Source organism: Artemia sp. Qi Xiang Cuo, chromosome 12, assembly GCF_049724085.1.
Source record: "Artemia sp. Qi Xiang Cuo chromosome 12, ASM4972408v1, whole genome shotgun sequence".
NCBI lineage: Eukaryota > Metazoa > Arthropoda > Branchiopoda > Anostraca > Artemiidae > Artemia > Artemia sp. Qi Xiang Cuo.
The window spans coordinates 48,246,946-48,264,057 of record NC_142805.1 but is presented as its reverse complement, the minus strand read 5'-3'; the positions used below and the strand labels follow the sequence as shown (position 1 = coordinate 48,264,057).

At 36.3% G+C, this 17,112-nt stretch overlaps 1 protein-coding gene across 1 annotated transcript in view; it reads right to left on the bottom strand.

The window, feature by feature from the left end:
* Positions 1-17,112, bottom strand: part of LOC148946209 (D-lactate dehydrogenase, mitochondrial-like) — a 531,845-nt gene that overhangs the window by 416,802 nt on the left and 97,931 nt on the right. Inside the window, exon 7 of the mRNA XM_089097633.1 lies at positions 1,162-1,380. Within this exon, the coding sequence (XP_088953759.1) occupies positions 1,162-1,380 (219 nt within the window). The remainder of the gene's footprint in view (positions 1-1,161; positions 1,381-17,112) is intronic.

The window sequence follows — 17,112 nt, the reverse complement described above, 5'->3', positions numbered from 1 at the left end:
GGTGAAACTTTTTTTTCTCAATTGCCAGAATAACTGAATTAAGGGGCTCGGGCTCCCTATTTTCTTGTTTTATCGTTTTTAAACGTCTATCTATGATATTTTCAATAAGGTTTATTTGGTAGCCATAGCAGAATATAATATCTTTTATATAATTCAATTCAGAATTTACATGATTACGTGAACAGATTTTTAAAACTCTGTCGACTAAAGAGATTATTACCCCTCTTCTCATAGAAGGGGGGTGATTTGACGAGAAATGTAGGTATGATCATTATGGGTTGGCTTTCTGTATATAGAAAATTCAAGGCTAGGAGTATTTTTTATAATCAAAACATCCAAGAAAGGCAGCTTTCCTGAATCTTCCAGTTCCATTGTGAACTGGCTATACATGTCATGTATAGCCAGCGTCATCTTAGAATGTACTTTTTTTTTATGCAGGAAACGACAAAAATAACTTGAAGGACACTCATCAGTGCAATAAATAACAAAACATAAAGAAATCCGTTTTTTAGCCCCACCGCCACTCCACTCAGTAATACTATTTTTTATTCACATTTTGAAGAGATTGATTTGAATTATGCTTAAAAACTATTAATTTTATCATTCATAGTCACACCATTAAAACAAAAATGCCAACTTTTTCTTTCTAAGAAATCCATTGGACACAATGAACTGAGCTAAATTATTTTTTGGACTATCTGCATCTTCAATCGTGAACGTGCAAGACAGTACGAATGACGTTTTGTATTTTATACTTTTCATGCAAACCAAACTATAATATTTGACAAAACATGCTAGTTGTCTTTGCAGTGATGATTTTTTAAAAAATAATACAATAAAAAAAATGTAAAAATAAAACAAAAATATAAAAATTCAGATGTAAATGGAAATGTACGTAAATATAAAAAAATGTAAATACGTAATAAAATACTTACCGTAAGTCCCCGATCCCAGGAAGTTTAACTTCTTTAAGAAGTTAGTCTCTGACCGGAAGTAAATATTTTCCAAGCTAGGACGTAAGAGGGTTTGCGTCCCCCCCAAAAAAAGATAAATTTCGACACTTTCCAATCAAATTAAAAAAAAAAAAATGTTTCTTTTTATTTCTTGCCTACGTGTCTGTTCTGGAGTACACTCAAAACATTTGAAAAAATGATAACGTACTGATTAAACCCGTCTTTAAGACGTCATCTTTAGTTTGAACAACTAAATCTGGCAGCTTCGATATAGGAACACAAACATCAGTGACAATGGCCCGCGATCCTGGCTGTAAAGCTAGAGTGGCGTATAGAAGGTCATGCCGGGCCTTCCAAAGCTTGTTTCTTGATTCTGCTTCTTTTGCCCATTGAAAATCAGAGCCACCGTTTGAACGAGCGACTTCGGCTGCAAAAAAAAAGGCAATTAACAAAATAAAATGATATTAAAGTTATAAAAATATTAAGGTTATAATGATATTAAAGTTATAAAGTTATAGTAATAAAATGTCCATCTTAGCAAAGTCAGAATAGAGCAAAATATATTTTTAACTAATTTCATTTATAATCTACTACTACTACTACTACTAACAACTCACCGCAGCACCAAGCCACCTTGGGCCAACACAGCTACGCACGCTCCTCCTCCATCCCAATTTATTCAAAGCCTCCCTTTTTACACCCACCCATGACGTTCCCATTTCCTTTAATTCTTTCTTTACGACGTCATCCCACCCCAGACGAGGACGACCTGCTTTCCGTTTAGCCCTAGACGGTTGGGTTAAAAGAACAATCTTCGTCAATCTGTCATTCTTCATCCGCACAACTTGCCCTAGCCACCTCAACCTTTCTTTCATTAGAGCCCTAGAGAGCGGTATTGAACCACATTTTTCGTATAGCCTATTGTTTGAAATACGGTCACTCAGCCGGGTACCCAGAACAATCCTTAAGCAATTTCTCTGGAAAACATCTAGCAAATCTTCATAAGTTTTTTGGAACGTCCATGCTTCAGAGCCATATTTGAACACTGTCATCACTGTAGCTTCTAATATTCTAATCTTGGTTTGCAGACTTATCTTCCTATTCTTCCAAACTTTTTTTAACTGTGAAAAAACACCCTGAACCTTGGCTATTCTACTTTTGACATCTTCACTGCTCCCACCATCTTTACTAATAATACTACCAAGGTAAGTGAAGCTGTCCACCTGATCAATCTTTTTATTTCAACTTCACCTTTTCATCTTCACTTATTCCTAGCCTTAGTGACTTATTCTTCTTCACATTAATTTTCAAACCTATTCTAGCACCCTGAACTTGCAAAACCTCTAAAACTTCATTCATTTTGCTCACACTTTCATCTAGGATGCTTAAATCAAAGTGTAATCAAAGTCAAGGAGACTTTTCCCTCCACATTTGATTCCGTGGTCTCCCATTGCCTTTCCAGAGCTCCTTAAGACAAAGTCCATCAAAATAATCCATATAAAGGGGGATAGAACACAACCCTGCTTAACTCCTGATTTAATACAAAACCAGCTGCTAACCTCATTTCCTAACTTAACCGTAGCAATGTTATTCTCGCACATAGCACTAATCAATTCAACGTATTAGTCTAGTATGCTATACAAGGATAAAATATTTACTAAGTCTCTTCTATCAACAGAACCAAACTAATCTATAAAACTGAAGAACAATGGCGCTTGAAAACCAAGGCACTTCTCAATTATTAACCTAAGAGTGAAAATTTGGCCAACACATCCTCTACCTTTTCTAAAACCGCACTGTTCTTCTCTTAAAGCTTTGTCTAAGGCATCTCTCAGTCTAAAAAGTATCATATTACTAAGTAATTTACTACCTACAGAGACCAGACTAATCCCTCGATAATTACCACACTCACTTTTATCACCCTTCTCATAAAGTGGCTTAATTAAGGTTTTCCTAGAATCATTAGGTACTTCCCCTTTTTCAAAAATCATATTCATAATCTTCAGTAACTTATTTCGAACCTCAGATCCACCATATTTAAGAAACTCATTTACCACCCTATCAGCACCTGGAGCCTTATTATTTTTTAGTCCTTTTAGTACTGTCACTAATTCCTCCTCACAAAACAAATCTTCCTTCACATCCAATGTATCACAAAATTTTTCATTTTCCTCTATATCTCTTCCTTCAACTGTATCTCGGTTAAGCAAATTCTCAAAATGTTCGGCCCATCTCTCTTTAGTTTTTTCCTTATCACCAATTGCGGCCCCATTCCTATCTTTAACTGGGGCAAGTCTGGATTGACTACTCCCTCTCAATTTGTTAACATGCCAGTACAATATTTTACTATTATGCCATCTAGCTGCATCTTCCAGATCCTCGGCGATAGTAGGGTGTATCTATGGAATTTGCTGACGCCCTGTTCCTTCCCATATAAGTACCATTTTGCTGACGCCATGTTCCTTCCCATACTATTTGCTTGATGCTCTACACCTTTTCAAAGAGAGTCAGAACTCCCTCACACAGTTTGACATAGACATTTTTTTTTTTAAACTGGCAAGGTATAATGTGGTCAAACATGTTTTGAGAGCACCCACGTGTGTGTCATTACACTTACAAGTGAACATTCTAAAAAGCTGGCAAAGATTGCATTATTGTTGTCAATTGCACGTTGGAATTACACTTCAGCTTCACGTGCACATTTTTTTTAAAGCTGGCATGATATAACGTGGTCCAACATGTTTTGTGAGTATTGTCAAAATTATATAAGTCAACCGAACTGGCTTTTGAGACAACACTCATTTTTTAGGAGCCAATCATAGACATTGGTGCTTGCTCAATATACGGTAACTCGAGTGGTGATTGGTTAAAAATAAAGGACTGGTTTATTATTCATCCTTGAGATTTTTGTATAAAACGTTCATACATTACGATTTAATTTTCATTATGTTTTGATATATTCTAGATAATACATCGATTATTATTAACTTTGAAACAATGGATCCGTCAATTTTCAATGTGAGTACAGCTTACTGAATTTCTGAATTTATTTCCAAATAAAAAATCATTTTACCAGTAAATTCAAATTTCAGGGGCATAGGCCCTCCTCCCCTCCAACAATACAAACCCTAAAAATATGATGAGTATACTCGCTAGAAAACGCAAAGTACGCTTTTTTTCTATTATGTAAAACAAAAACCCCCTCCTCCACTGCTTGGCTACGAGCCAAATTCCTTAGTGTTACTTTTTTCGTTAAAAAAAATGTCCCTTTTTTCCAATTATCAAAAAATCTTTTTTCCGGTCTAAAAACCCCCGGTTTTTGAAAGTACAGAGAGTCTCCTTTGAACCCAGAGCTGAAACTTGTCTTATCTGAGTTATGAAAACAAAAGGTTGATGACTAAGACAGCGATTTGTGTAATTCTCGTCAGAGAACTTAGAATTTATATAAAACCAAATCGTATTCAAATATTTTCTTGGGGAGAAAATTTTAAGTTTTGTATTAATTTGGATTTTAGCTCACGTTTAACAAACTTAGTCGTAGTTAGGTGAAAGTATGCATAAACACCTTAATTTATAGCCTAATTGTTTGTCTACTAAGGGAACAATGAGCATTTTTTTTTGTGCAGTCACAAAAAGAGAGCTCTCATTTAACAAACTTAGCTGTAGTTAGTTGAAAGTGTGCTTAAATATCTTAATTTTTTCTTCTGTAAAAAGGGAAATCGTTTTTCCATGCTAAATTTTTCTTCTTTTTAAGGAGGAGGATTCGTAAAATTAATCCCCCCGGAAAAGAGAGCTAAGGCTAACGGCGTTACTCCAATACAACAAGTGGAGATAGCTGACCCATCAGGAGCCACCCACATCCATTCCAGACCGGTAATACCTACCCAAGACCCACCCGTGCCAACCCCTATGCAGCCGGGTAGAAAACTGAAAAGAGAGTGGATGATAGCTCATAACGTTACTGCTGCACAAGATTGTGAAGTCACCCCCTATCAAGCATTGCCGGGCCCTTCACGACCAATGCAAGGCGAGAATGAAGTGGCCCCTACAGCTCTCAACATGCAAGCTACAAATCTAAATGTGAGTTTTCAAATATTATTTCTCGCTAATGATTCTTTTTCCCAAGTCAATTTGAAGGACTAAGAATTCTACCGCTAGACATAATTCTAAGATTCTAATTTGCATAATAAAGAATTTGATATGAGATGCGAGACTTAACAGTTTCAATTTTATCATTTGCTCCGGAAAATCTTTGAAAATAACAGACTACACATTGAAAATAGGCTATTTTTAGGAGATGTCATGATTAAAAACTATTTTATTGTGTGTGTGTGTGTGTGTGTGTGAGCGGTGCATGCGCCGCTTATTTTTCTGTCTACTCGATAATTCATGGAGATAGTATAATTAATATTTCAAATTCAATAATGACGTAATGATTTTCATTAATTTGTTGTGTGTTTGTGTGTGTGTGTGTGTATGTGTGAGCGGTGCATGCACCGCGTATACTCGATAATTCATGGAGATAGTATGATGAATATTGGAAATTCAATGACAACAGCAGGATTGTTGTGTGTGTGTGTGTGTGTGTGTGTGTGGGTATGTGTGTGCGTGCGCTTTCTCCGCAACCAATAGATATTTCAGTTAGATAGTATAATGAATATTGAAAATTCAATAACGACGTAATGAGTTTCACTATTTTGTGTGTGTGTGTGTGTATGTGTGTGTGTGTGTGAGTGGTGCATGCGCTGCTTCTACTCGATAATTCATTGAGATAGCATAATTAATAGTGAAAATTCAATAACGACGTAATGATTTTCACTATTTTGTTGTGTGTTTGTGTGTGTGTGTGTGTGTGTGTGAGCGGTGCATACATCCCGTCTACTCGATAGTTTATGGAGATAGTATAATGAATATTGCTAGTTCAATAGCGACTTAATGAGTTTCAATTTTTTGTTGTGTGTGTGTGTGTGTGTGTGTGTGTGTGTGTGTGTGTGTGAGTGTGCGCATGTGTATGTATGCGTGAGTGTGTTATTAACAAAATTTGTAATTTATTATGCATTTGTTTTGTAAATAATACTATAAGCAAAAATTCGTAATTTATTATGCATTTGTTTGATAAATAAGAATCCAATTAAAAAAAATTGTTTGATAAATCCAACTAAGAAATAAATAGTGTGCTATAATTATGATAAAACATTCCTCAAAAAAAATTGTTTGATAAATCCATCTAAGAAAAAAAAATAGTCTGCTATAATTGTGATAAAATTTTCGTCAAAGAAAAAAAAAACTCAATCCATTCATTTTCTAGTTACAGGGGGAAGCTATGAAAACAACTGACTTCCCTGGCCCGGGACTTCAAAGTATCATGGGCAATTGTCACTTCTCGCCGGATGATGATGTTAGTGAAGGTACTTTATTTGGTATCCCCTTGGATTTTCAATTTACAACTGAAGAAATAGACAGCCTTATGCAAATTGTTGGACCTAATGGTGCCGGGGATATTTTTGACGATGATTTTATAATTAGCGAATTGGGTCCTGTGCAAATAGGTGCAGGACATGAAAATAGTGTCACACCCCAGAACTACGTGAATTTTATTTGTTAGATTCTTCTCTAGGTCACTTACAAATACATAGGGTAGATTTTAACCCTCCCGAGGAAAACGCGGTTGACGGGAGCATTATTCTAACAGACCCTTTAAATGTTCTTCATACCTAAATCAACCAAATTCGAGCACTTATTGAGATTCAGATTCAGAATTGGGGGGGGGGGTCACGGGGGGCATAAAGCATAGGTAAATAAAAGACTTTATCTAAAAAAGGGGACACCTGGGGATAATTTTTATTTTCGTTTTTCAATCGGCAATCAGACTTTTTACCCTGGTATAAATGAATTTGACGGCAACTTTTTCAACTGGGTAAATAAATTAATTTTAACTTTGGACACATTTAACGCTAGGTGAAGTGGGTCCACCATTTTATACATTAAACATATGGATCTAAATCTCAATAGATTTTAAAAAAAATTTATTTTAAGGGGAGGGTGGGGTATTCGACGAATAAAATGCCACCCAGATTTGTCGGCTACAGGAGGGGTTCAGGGTTTCAAATTTTCCACGGGGCTGTAATGCCTTAAATATATATTTTTAGCAGCAGCCTATAAAACCTTGAAAAATGAGTCATGAGTGAAAAATCTCGCCAGACTTGCACGTAACGGTGGAAAAGATTTCCCTAAAGTAAATTTTCACTGATTAGAGGGTAAATATCTAGTGTCCCTGAAAGAAATAACCTTATTTGAAAAAGCAAATTAAAACCTTGGGGTGGGGGTGGTTGTTTTCCATTATGACACTGAATTTCTAAATGGGGGAAAAAACCAAATAAAAAAGGAGTTTTATATTCAGTGCGGACACCATCGGTAGATAATGTTAAAAATTGGGTTTGGGTTATTTACGAGCCCCCCAAAGATGTAAATTCCTATGGTCATTTTTCCCCGTTACAGCAATAAGTCGAATCTTATCCCAAAGCACGAAGAAAGAAGAATGTCACTATTGCCCCATGTGCCTTTCCTCATTTAGATCTGAGCGAACATTCTCGGATCACATGAGATATTGCAAAATTCATGGAAATCGAAGAACTGAAATGCCGGCAGAAGGCAAAGATACTTTACAATTTTAAAATTTCCAAAAGTCCCTGCTACAAGTAGATAAAGTATCTTTAGATTGTGAATCAAGACTGGTGGTGGTATCGGACCCATCAAGGCCAAATATAGTCAAGGAACACAAACTAGTTGCGTGTTCCTATGCGCATGCTCGTCGCGATTCCAATAATAAAATGCAGTTGGAAGAGTTTTTTTGGCTATGGATGAGGAGGGTAGCATGGAGAAGTTATTGGTATCTTTAATAAAAACAATTTCACGATTGCGTCACACCAACTACCCAAAGTCATTATCAGATAAGGAGCAACTGGAACTAGAAAAGGGGACAATTTGTTGGGTTTGTAGGAGTACTCTTGCCCCAAAAGACGCGGTCCAGGATCACAATCACATTATTGACCCCAATTCAACGAAAAAAGTAACTTTCGGGGGTGGGCTCAAAATTCCTGTAATTTAAAAATTAAACAGCAACTCTTTCTTCCGGTTGTTATACATAATTCTAACTACGATCTGAAGTATATGCTACCAACAATGGCACATCTCCAAAGAAATGGAACAGTGGATGATGCATGGGTTATAGACTGCTTTTCCTACAAAATCATTACTAAATCATCGGAAAAGTTGCTTGTTTTGTAATTTATGTGGAGATATGCTGAAGACGAAATTGAGTACACGAATAAAATTCACTTTTTAGATTCCTACAGTTTTTTCCCCAAATCATTGAGCGAATTAATTCAAGTGCAGAAAAACGATGACGGCTGCAAAGCTTTCTCCCTTCTCAAGCAAGAATTTCCAAATGATTTATATGATTTGTTGACGGTCAAGGGCATATATCCTTATGATTATTATTGATCCATGTCGAGGTTCCTCGAAGAAATTATTCCCTCGATTGAATCGCTTTACGACAGTCTACACGTTCGTGCTTCACCCCCGATGAATAATGTTTTGCTAAAAAAGTGTGGACAGAGGGAGGGTGTTAAAATGGGTTTGACTACTGCAAGCTGTATTTGTCGAGTGATGTGTTAACTTTGTTAGACATTATGCGTAAAAATACGGACAAAATCTATGGGGAATTTAATCTTGATTTGGGCTATTATTTTTCATCTCCTCTTTTGGTGAGGGACCTCATCTTAAAAATTAGCGGGGAAAAAATTGGGCTAATCACTGACCTTGATCAGCACTTGTTCATCGAAAGGTCAATGAGGGGTGGGTACGTTTTTCACGGGGATCGTATCTTGGAAACTGATCCAACTGGAGAGAAGACGGGGATAAAATCGGATGCAATTTTCCTTAATATGAATTCTCTCTACCTCTTGGCCATTTCCCATTATGCGCTACCTTGCGATGACTATAAATGGCTCAATGACCCTCAAGCTCCCCATTTCCCCAACATTGACAGTGTTGAGGAGAATGGGCTGGTTGGATGGTTTTTTTAAATTGATTAGTAGATATCAGTTGAGCTAAACGATTCAGTAATAAATTTTGTTTTTCCGTGTATCACTAGACCTCTGAATAAGGATTCTTTAAAACCCTACAATAGACGTTTAGTCGAGGTGGACGGATTGCATTGGTCACCTTAAAAACAAAAACTTATTGCTGACCTTCTGCCGAAAAAAAATATTGTTGTACATCTTATGGCTTTAAAATGGATGTGTAGCAACGGTTTCAACGTCACAAAGGTCCACAGAGTACTCCAGTTTAGCCAAAAATCCTATCTGAAAACATTTGTTGACACTTTTGTCAAGAAACGTTCTGAAGCACAAACGAAAGCCAAAAAAGAAATTTATAAGCTCATTTTGAATTCGGCTTTCGTCAAAATGTGTGAGAGTGTTCGCAATTGAAATCGTTGTGACGTTATGACTGACCCCAAACAATATGCTTAAATTATTGCCGATTCAAATTACACTTCCTTAGCAATCATTGGCCCAGACATGTTACTACTGAATAGAAAAAAAAGAAGCATTGTATTAAATAAAAATATTGCTTCAGGTAGTGCGATCTTAGAGATGTTAATAAAGCTCAAGTTTAAATTATAGTATAATATGACTAGGGTCGAGTGACAGGGAAGGGGACAAGTTTAGTTCTACTTCTGATAAAAAAATTATCTATTCTTGATAGTAAAAACCCCAACCCTAATTGATGATTTGGTACACAGTGAAATTATCAACTCACGGATGAACTACACCAATTGGAGTGGGCTTTACCCAGTGCTAGTGAAACGTCGGGTGCCAAATCAACTTTAATTTTTTAAATCAGAAACGGGAAGCGACATAATTCCCCGTGGTGTGTTTGTAAGTCCAAATGTTTACATTATACAGGCGAACGACGATGAAGTAAAAAAACTTTGCAAAGGAATACCCACGCGCTATTTGGATAAGAATTTCAATATGGACATCTATAGGAATTGTCTTGTTGAAAAAACAATTCAACAAGCCCAATTGCTGGCAATTCGTTCCCTCAACTACAGGAACTATACTGTAAATGTAGAAAAAATTGCCATGAGTACCATTTCCGACAAGGTCTATGTTTGTCAAGACGGTGTGACTACCCTCCCCCTTGGGCACTATTTAACTTCAGACCGGACCGAATGTGTTATCCATAGGGAAAGTCTCGGTTTGAATAAATTCCAATAAATTTTCCCAAAACCTTGGGGAGGGGGGCTCACGGCCTTTGGGGGGGGGGGGCATTACGGCCCTGGGGGAGGGGGGCCGGCCGCCAGCGGGGGGCACACCGCCGCTACCAAAGTTATCTTTTTTTACTTAGAGCAGATTTTTGTGCTTTTGTAAATATACATTTTTGCATTGAAAAAAGAAAAAGTGATATTATTTTAAATGCTTTTTCTAGTGTATTTTTTTTTATAAATAAATTTAAAAAGTGTCTTTTTACTTTTGTTAATTAAAGTGATGTTTATAATAAAAGAAATATGAGTCTTTATTGATTTTTTGATCTTGACCACAGACTAGTAATAGGGAAATTATTTAGTCATTAGACAACTATAGTCTACAGTTAGTTGTCCAGGTGAACTATGGAAGGAAACATGTATCAATTTAAAACACCATTCGGATCGTTTCTGTGTGGACCGTCAATGTCGGGCAAAACAACACTCTTAACTAAAAATAATTAAAAATTGTGATAAAATGTTTGTGGAAAAGCTGAAAAAAATCTACTATTGTTACAGTATTTGGCAGGAGTCATACGATGAAATAAAAGCAATTGCCACGAGGGGATTGGTGCAGATACAATTCATACAGGGACTTCATACAGCAACAGGCAAAGCAACATCGTTCCATTGTACGTACATTGCCCTCTAAAAAGAAAGGATAGAATTTTAAAAGAAACGACTTCTTCAGGTGGGCGGTAGCTTTTTCACACTTTTACTGCCAATAATTGCAGGACGTATAAACAGTTTTCTCTAGTGAGAGAATGGCACAACCCTATAAATTAAATCCAATAAAACTCACTCTCTCACCCGTGGAACACTTTGAGAACAATCTGAGTAAATTCCTTCACAACGAGAATGTTGTGGATGATAAAAAACTGCTTTTACTTCAAGATGCACTTCGCCGAGTGGACAAACATAAGCCCTATCGTGCGAAGGCCACTGCTGGTATTGATCACAAATAAGAATCATCTCCTCAAGAGTCCGCTGCTGCTCCTGGAACACAATTAAAGAAGGAGGATTTGTATACATTTATTTTGAAAATTGGAAATATAATGCCCTACTAATATCGTCAACAAAGAAAACGACTCCTAACCTATCTCATGGAAAGTGGTCAAGATCATATTCAAGTTGAGAGCAATGGGAAAGGGATTATAATTCAGGGCAAGATCTCTATTCTGCTTAGTTTAATTTATGATATGGCTATAAATTATAAAGGAATATTATCCTTTGAAACTCATCTATACAACTTTCGAAATACATTAAACTTTCCCAAAAGTCTTATTAGCAATAGACAAATTCTAAAAAAATTAAATGAACATGTGCCATCATCAACAACATCAACAACATTAAAATATGAAGAGGAAGAAGAAGAAGATTTTAAATCAATCTTGGAAAATACTAGCACACCTAGTGGAAAAAACTTGACAATGGTGGTGGCGAGGAAAAAGCGAAAACGTATCATGTCACCATCACCAACCCCTAGTATACAAAAGGGTAGCGGACGTTACACAACGTGTTTACGTTCAAAATGGTTGAACTTCTGAAAGGTGTTTATGAAAATACTGGTGAGGTGGGGAGTTTAAGTTCCCCTACCACTCTTTCCAAGGTCACTGGTGTTCACACAAAAAGTGTACAAGACTGTCTACAAAATGAATCAAGTTACACTCTGCATAGAAATCATAGACTTCGTGCTAATCAATATCGAAAAACTAAAGCCTTTTTCCCATTGCATATAATGCAAGCAGATCTTTTAACTCAAAACGAGGTTCAACATATTCAAATTACACCATAAAAGTAAATTCTTTTTGCACTTCGTGTTTTTAGTCATTATGCATATGCAATTTTATTGTAGACGAAGAGGGGTATTGAAACTGTCCAGGCTGTTAAAGATATTTTCGAACAGGATTCATATAAGAAAATTCAAACGGATCGCGGTAGTGAATTTGTTAATCCCCATGTTGAAAAAGTACTAGTGAAATATAGAACACTGCCCTATCATAGTCATAGTCCTATAAGGGCTGCATTGGCCGAACGATTGATAAGAACTATTCGACTTTTAATTTCAAGATATTGTACATTGAAAAATACACCGGCTTTTATTCATAATTTAGATAAAATCATTTTGATTTATAATCAACGACCTCATCGATCATTGTCCAATTAAATCCCAACGGAAGTTCATCATTCTGATCATGATGCAATTGACACCTTTCTTAAACAATATTCTAATGAAACGATTGTCAAGAAGAAAAATAAATTCAATGTTGGTGATACTGTTCGAATTTATTGAACAACTAATGTTTTTGAAAAGGGGAATTACTTGTGGTCCACCGAACTTTTTAAAGTGGCAAAAATTCTAGACACTAAACCCATAACTTATCGTTTGCGCAATACCAAAAATGAAGAGAGTTTCAACGGCCTTTATTACAATGAACTACAAAAGGTTTCAAATAAGGGCGGCATCTATCAAATTGAAAAGATTTTAAAGACATGCATTCACTGGAATAGAAAACAGTTAATTGTTCCGTCGCTCGGATACAACACTCGATTTGATTCTTGGATCGGTGTTGAAGATATTGACAAAGCCCAATGATTTCTATGTAACATTTATGTCCAACGTTTCCGATCCACTCTACAATGACTTGAATACGACAAGGGATTTTTGGACTAAACTCTCCCCCGCCATCAAATTTGACGGTGCGTATGAAGTGGCTCTTGTCGACTGTATTCTCAAAAATACCTATGACATCCTTAGAAAGGATCGTGTGTATGATATAAAAGCTATACCATTCGATTGGACACTCTTTGTCAACTATGAATGGGTTGAAGCACTTAAATCAAGCGAATATCCACATGCCAAATTGAAATATATTGAATACGATAATATGACAGACTTGTGTCGTACAATCAATAGAAAAAGTTCATATCGTAGGAATGGTAAATTCCATTTGAATTATTAATTGGAACACGATAGGATTTGCATTACCGATCTTGTTGACACTGAAATCATAATTTTCAATGATAATATGAGAGACGTTCTTGGCTTTAAACAGAATATGATCAATGGGAAAAATGCTGGCACCGTTTACGGGATGGATCAAGTTATTTTTGCTGATTATACACCTGGTTTCGCCTCGGACTCTTGCATATTTCTCTATGCATCCTTTGTGGAAACGTCGAGAGTCTGTAATTCAAATGTACCCCTCCTACGTGTTCTTGAACGAAAAACAACTCATGAACTTGTTCATCACTATAATATAAAGCATCTTCAGTATGTTCCTGTAAACACTTCATATTTGGAACTCTGTCAGTTAACACTAAGAAGTGAATTGGGTGATCCTCTAGCAATAACAAAAGGCTTAGCAGTGATTACATGTCATTTTCGACCCATTGTCGGCGACAGCACAATCACCTAAAATGAACAATAGAAGAATTCCATTTGTCTGCCCCGATATCGATTGCTATGTCTGTGCTCTGAGTCTACGTCAAATAGGCAATGGATTGGACTACTAAAGGGGCGTACTACAATGTCTGGATATGGTCTTGGTAGCTGGTTTGCTAGGCTATTTCGTTCTGAACTACCCCTTGCCAGAAAATATCTTGTACCTGTTGCATCAAATTTTGCTGCCTCCACACTACAGGACTGGGGGTCGGGCAAGAATTTCAAGGAGAGTGTTAAGGAAAATATTAGATCTTCAGCAAGAGCCGTTGGTGAGCAATTAAAATCTCGGCAAAATGGGAGTATCATCTGGTTGGAAAATTAAATCATGAGATATTCAATATATCACAATGGTTACCCGCCAATGTCAATATTGACCTAAAATTACAACTGGCCCCATCGAATTTCATTTTGAGAAAAACACTTCCTGCAGCACCTGATGTAAATGTCATTATCACATCGGCAATTCTCCACGTCTGAAAACAACAAGTTATGAGCTCTGTTGAATTGGCAGTGGAAAAGCTAAGAGCCTATGGCAACAACATTAAACTTCTTGTCCCCAATACGATCACCAATCAACGTCACATTGCCACCGACTCTCGTAGCCATAGCGATTCATCATTTATCAATGGAGAAATCCCATCAAAATTGGCTTTGACCTTTGTGAAGAGTGGCAGTGCCGTTGGATCCTGGACTGAATCCCCCCATGCTTTTAATTTTTTTGGTCTATCAAGCCTTGTGTGCAAAGTGAATGATATTCCACTGTACACTCTATCATTTGACAAAAAATCCTATAGAACTCTGTACGAGTTGACCATCCAATCCCTAGATCATGACTCTCAACTATTTGAAAATGGAATAACCGATTCAATGTTTTCAAAAAATCATGGTGTAATTATTTTGGACTTGTCAGGGACTCAGGATATGAGCATAGTACGAATAGAGAATGTACGTTTAGAGTGTACATTTGCCGATGCTTTGACTGGGAGTATCACGCTAATTTCACTGAGTCAATTTGAAACCTATTGGGATATCACACCCGAAGGCAGTGTTCTCCTAGACCTAGCACCATGAACACAAACCAAATAATCAACGCATTTAGTATGGATCCATACATGTCCCAGTACAACTCCTATTGTATACCTTCGTCCTTCATTGAAAAAATTCCAAGTGTTAACAACACCCTAATCATTGTTAATAGTCGCCCCTCGACTTTGAAGACCGGTCATTGGCAATGCATCTTTCAAACAGCGAAGAATAATGAAATTTTTGATCCTCTTGGCCTATCGTATAAATTTTACACTCCATAAATCAGCAACTTTATTGAAAGCAGTCGGGAAACCATTATTCAAAATCAACAAAGAGTACAGGATTTAACGACTAAGACATGTGGCTTTCATGCACTACTCTTTTTCATGTTCAGATGTCGTGGCTACACCTACAAGCAGTTTCTCTACATCTATGTTGACTTACCTCGATTGAACGACTTTCTAGTGGAAAATATACTTACAAGCGTATTTAATATTGATTTTAGTGCCCTACTAATAAAATGTTCTAAAAATATATGTGGAATTTTTTATTAATAAAAATTTATATAAATGATAAAACGACTTTTTACTCTTTCGATTTCATTTTCTACTAGGTATAGGTATTTGTCGACAACAACTAGTACAGGTAGATTATCTGAATTCACACTGTACTGATCCTGATCTACTGCAATGTCAGGGTCACATTTTCTACAGTAGAGTGTAACTTCACTCTTGTCATATCTCTTTGTATAGTCAATGATACTATTCTCATTCATTCTATAGAATTCAAACGTTTCAATTTGCTTATTTGAAGCAATTTAAAAAACAGTGTCCTCAAGTGTCGAATCACATTCCGTCACAGCCAAATAAAAATCAGTGGGTTTATAATCATAACACCCATTGTCTGCACAAAGATGACGTAGAAACCATATTCTTTTGCTGTTCCAACAGTTGAATCGGTGACCTGTCACTTCCTCCCAGAATAATCTAAAAACGTGATAATACCAATCTCTTAGCAATATAACAAAATCACGGTTAGGATTCTTTCCAATTATACCGGGATAGGTATTCTGCAACTGATTAATTTTATCATTGTGACAATTGGAGTATTGGTGCCCTCTAGGATGAGAGTCACACACCTCTTCAAGACAGGAATTACAACCTTTAATTTGTACAGCATATCCTTTATGCAATTTACACAGGTTGCATAATCTACACTTTTCATCATACTCAACAATCATTGTGCAATTCTCACATGATGACCAGCTGCCCAGTGTATACATACATAGCGGGCATGTATGGAACATTTTTTCATGTGTTGACACTCTCACTGCCACAATGAAACTGAGCTAGCAACAACAAAAATTGTCTGAGATAGAGAGAGAAGTAAATCATCCTTGAGCACCATCTTTCTCATGGAAAAAAGTCCTAAATGTCAAGTCTAGAGTTTAAAAGCATATCTACAGCATCATTTGGACTTGTCGTGATCAATATATCAGTAAATTGTGAAAATACATTTGTACCATGACGTCGAAGCTTCATGCAATAGTCTAAAAATGGAGAATCAGTTTTCATTATATCGACAAGCATTCTTTGAGAAAATATCTTCCTTTGAATGGACAGCTCTATAAAATTATCATCTAGAATCGAACATTTTTCAATATGAACTAGATTCCTCATGAATCGCTCTTCCTCAAATCCATCCATTTTTTTTTTAGTCCTAAAACTCTCACAACCAACTAGAGACTAACCAGAATTTTTTTTACTCTAAAAAATATACGCTAGTCTACTATAGAAAGAAAAATACCTTTGATTTAGAAACAATTTTATTGAGTATAATTACACCAATAATAATATTCACTGATGCATTTTGTTCTCATCAATATATTTCTATAGGACATTTAATGCTGACCGAAGTTTATTTATATGGAGAATATTCACTTTTCCAGCAAAACATAGTTGCTCCTCCTGCTTAAATTTGCTTAATGATATCACATATCTAGCATACATATTGTCCCATTCAAGACATAGTCTACAGCCTCCGGCTATTTCCACAGCCACATTGGGTACTCGTATATCGTTGCTGCTGCTGTCGACTTCATCATTAATCTCCAATAGTGTAAATGCACCTCTCATTATTCTCTACTAATATCCTCTCAAATAAACTATTCTCTTTGAATTCAATTCTCTTTCTAGTATGAATTGTGAAGAGAACCATTCCTTTTATTCAAATCCTATTACCAATCAAGTTATCGTATATTGAGTTACCTCCGCTCTCTGATTGGCTCCCAAAAAACGGATATTTACTCAAAAACCAGTCTGATTGAGTTATATAATTACGACCATACTCTCAAAACATGTTAGACCACATTATACCTT